Source organism: Setaria italica, chromosome IV (genome assembly GCF_000263155.2).
Source record: "Setaria italica strain Yugu1 chromosome IV, Setaria_italica_v2.0, whole genome shotgun sequence".
NCBI classification, from domain to species: Eukaryota; Viridiplantae; Streptophyta; class Magnoliopsida; order Poales; family Poaceae; genus Setaria; species Setaria italica.
Window position 1 is genome coordinate 29788524 of NC_028453.1, and position 3151 is coordinate 29791674.

At 56.7% G+C, this 3151-nt stretch overlaps 1 protein-coding gene across 1 annotated transcript; it reads right to left on the reverse strand.

Annotated features, from left to right (window-relative positions):
* Positions 1–226: 226 nt before the first annotated feature.
* Positions 227–2393, reverse strand: LOC101768129 (protein DETOXIFICATION 51). Its single transcript, XM_004965557.2, has one exon. The coding sequence runs from the start codon at positions 2286–2288 to the stop codon at positions 618–620; it is 1671 nt and encodes a 556-aa protein (XP_004965614.1). The 5' UTR covers positions 2289–2393; the 3' UTR covers positions 227–617.
* Between the last annotated feature and the right edge of the window lie 758 nt (positions 2394–3151).

Sequence of the window (3151 nt, forward strand, 5' to 3'; positions counted from 1 at the left end):
CTGTTGCTCTCCGATGGCTCAACTTGCTTCCCCACTGGGAGGCACGCCTGGTGTGAAAGGAGCCAAGACGACCAACAGTGCCCCAATGTGACAATTTACAACCATGATTAATAGCACTAGCTAGTGCATTTGTGAATAATTGGTCAGATATGCTGCTATCATTTTCCCCAGATAAATGTTATAAAAGCTTGGCCAGATAAAAAAAATTCAGCTACTGAAGTTGGGATATTTCTTTTTGTTATAGTTATTATATATGGAATTAAGGACTATAACATATACATCTCTGGACTGAAAACTGAAATGTCATTACAAATGGATGATGGAACTATAAGGAAGAAGGGAACTACAAAGAATTTACAAAATTGGCACAAAAAATACAATACTTCTCCATTGAGATAGTGATTTGAAGGGTGCCCACAGTCTCTTAGCACACCTTAACACCACCAAACTATCAATGATGCAAAAGCAAAGAGAAAAAGAAAGGATAACAACAGAAAAAAAAAGTTGAATCCATTACCATTAGTACTGGAATACTACTAGCAGTAGTTCCAATTAATCAGGGAGTAAGAATAAAAATTACGGTGGCCCTTAGGCTTTTTCACCAATCTTGATGCGGCCTACACAGTGTCTGGCACGGTCTCCTCACTGTTGGAGATCAACGGCTCGTAGCACTTCCGCTCCACGCCCGCCTGCTCCCCCTTCTCCGGCCTGCCTCCCTCTCCCGCGGCCGTCGCTGACTTGTGGGCCCTAGGCTTCTCCACGTCGTCCGGCGAGCATGACGTCAGCTCCTGCGCCCGCCGCGCCTGCGCCTCCCAGTCGGTGGAGCCGACGACGCAGAGCATGAGCCCGGCGCAGCACACTTGCGCCGCCAGGAGACCCATCCAGAGCCCGACGAAGCCCACGCCGAGCCCGAACGCCAGAAGCACGGCGACGGGCATGCCCACCAGGTAGAAGGCGCCGAGGTTGACGTGCGCGGCGCGCGCCGGCCGCGCGCTGCCGCGGAGCACGCCGCAGCCGACGGTCTGCGGGCAGTTGCCGAGCTCGCAGAGCCCCACGATCGGGAGCGCCGCCGCGGTCAGCCGGAGGATGTCGGCGTCGGCGGTGAACATGCGCCCCCACGCGTGGCGCACCCCGGCCGCGAACGACATAGCGGCGAGCCCCATGGCCGCCGCGCCGGCAACGGCGACGTGCGCCGCGGCGCGCGCGCGGCCCGGGCGGTTGGCGCCCAGCTCGTTGCCCACCCGCGTGGACACGCCGAAGCCCAGCGACGACGGGAACACGTACACCAGGGCCGTCGTCTGCATGAGCACGCCCATGGATGCCACCGCCGGCTTCGGGTCCGGCAGCAGGCCGCAGAATAGGATCATCACCTCGTACCACCACCACTCGAGGCACACCGACACGCAGCTTGGTGCGGCCAGCCGAGCGAGCGGGCCCCACCCGGCGAGCCACTCCGCCGTGGGCGGCCCCGCCGCGAGCAGCGCCGCGTCGCGCCGGACGACGACGTACGCGAGCAGCACGGCGAGGAGGACGAAGTTGGACGCCGACGCCGCGGCGGCCACCCCGGGCGCACCGAGCCCGAGGCACCCCACCAGGACGTAGTTCGCCGGCACGTGGAAGAGCACGGCGGCTCCCGCGGCGGCGGCGAGCGGGCGCGTGATCCCCTGGGACCGGAGGTACACGCGGAGTGGGTGAATGATGGAGAAGGAGAGGAGGTCCGGGAGGGAGAAGATGACGTACTCCTGCGCCAGCGCCGTGATCTCGCGGTCCTGGCCCAGGAACACGAGGATCTTGGACATGTTGAGCCAGAGCGCCGAGAGCGGCAGCGAGCAGCAGAGCAGGAAGAGGATGGAGCGGTAGAGGGTTAGGCCGAGGAGGCGCGGCTGGTTGGCGCCGAACGCCTGGGAGCAGAGCGGGTCCATGCCGAGCGAGAGCCCGGACAGCACCGAGTAACCGGTGATGTTGGCGAAGGCGATGGCGAGGGACCCGGCCGCCAGCGGGAGGTCGCCGATGGAGCCCAGGAAGAACATCGACAGGGCCGTCCGCGAGTAGAGCAGCAGCGCCGTCAGCGCGATCGGGAACGCGAGCCGGCACAGCGCCACCGCCTCCCGGACGGTCTCCCCTGCCGCCGGCAGGGGCACGGCACGGCACTTGAGCTGGCGGCCGCAATGGTGGCCGGCGGCGTCGGCTTCCGCGTGCTGAGGCACTGCAACGTAGACGTGGTGGCCGACCTTGCCGCCGACCAGCGCCACCGGCGGCGCCGACGGCATGGGGGTGGTGGTGCCCATTGGTGGATCGGCCGTGTGCGGCAGCTTTGTGGTGGAGGATAGGGAGCAGGGGACTAGAAGCAGAGCAAAGCTTAAAGCTAAGCTTTGCTTGGAGGTGTACTTGGCTGTGGGTGGTGGACACTGATGAAGAGTGAGTGCATGGGGTTATATAAGGTTGGCGGAAGCTCAGTTTAACCTTTCAGAAGTACTTAATTGGAGCGTGGCTAACTTTTGTGCCTGCATTTTGTAAAGTAAACTTCTTTTTTTTTCAATCAAACTAGTCTTCAGAAAAATTTATCGAGTTTTCTGATATTCTGATGGTGCATTATGCCATTATATGCGTATATGTAATCATTATAATTCCTATGGACCCAATTGTACTGTTGAATGAGAAGTTCCTTCTTAGTCTCGTTAATCACAATGATGGACCTAGTACCATCAGTCACGACTTTAGCTTTCTTTTGGGGAACAGGGTAGCTAGCAGAGATTCTTCAGCATTTTCACCTGTTTATTGTCCAAGACCAATAAAATAGTCAATGCTGTGAATTTGTTCTAGCACTTCTTCACTTACTGTAAAAAATGTAGATTCCTCTAAGGCCCAACCCCACCGCCCCAAACACACACCGAATTGATTGACATCTTTTTTTATAGTGTTGAATGTTTTTTAGGACAGCTGTCTAATATAAACTGTGGTTATGGCATATTAATTTCAAATTACTGCACAAAGTGGATATTTGAGTAGAATAGAGTTACTTAGGTCCCGTTTGTATCGATGAGCTAAACTTTAAACTTTAGCTTCTCTAAAGCTTAGCTGCTAGAGATCCAAACGGAACGAAGTAGTGCCCAGCTAAACTTTAGCTCCATGCCAAAAGGAGCATTAACCA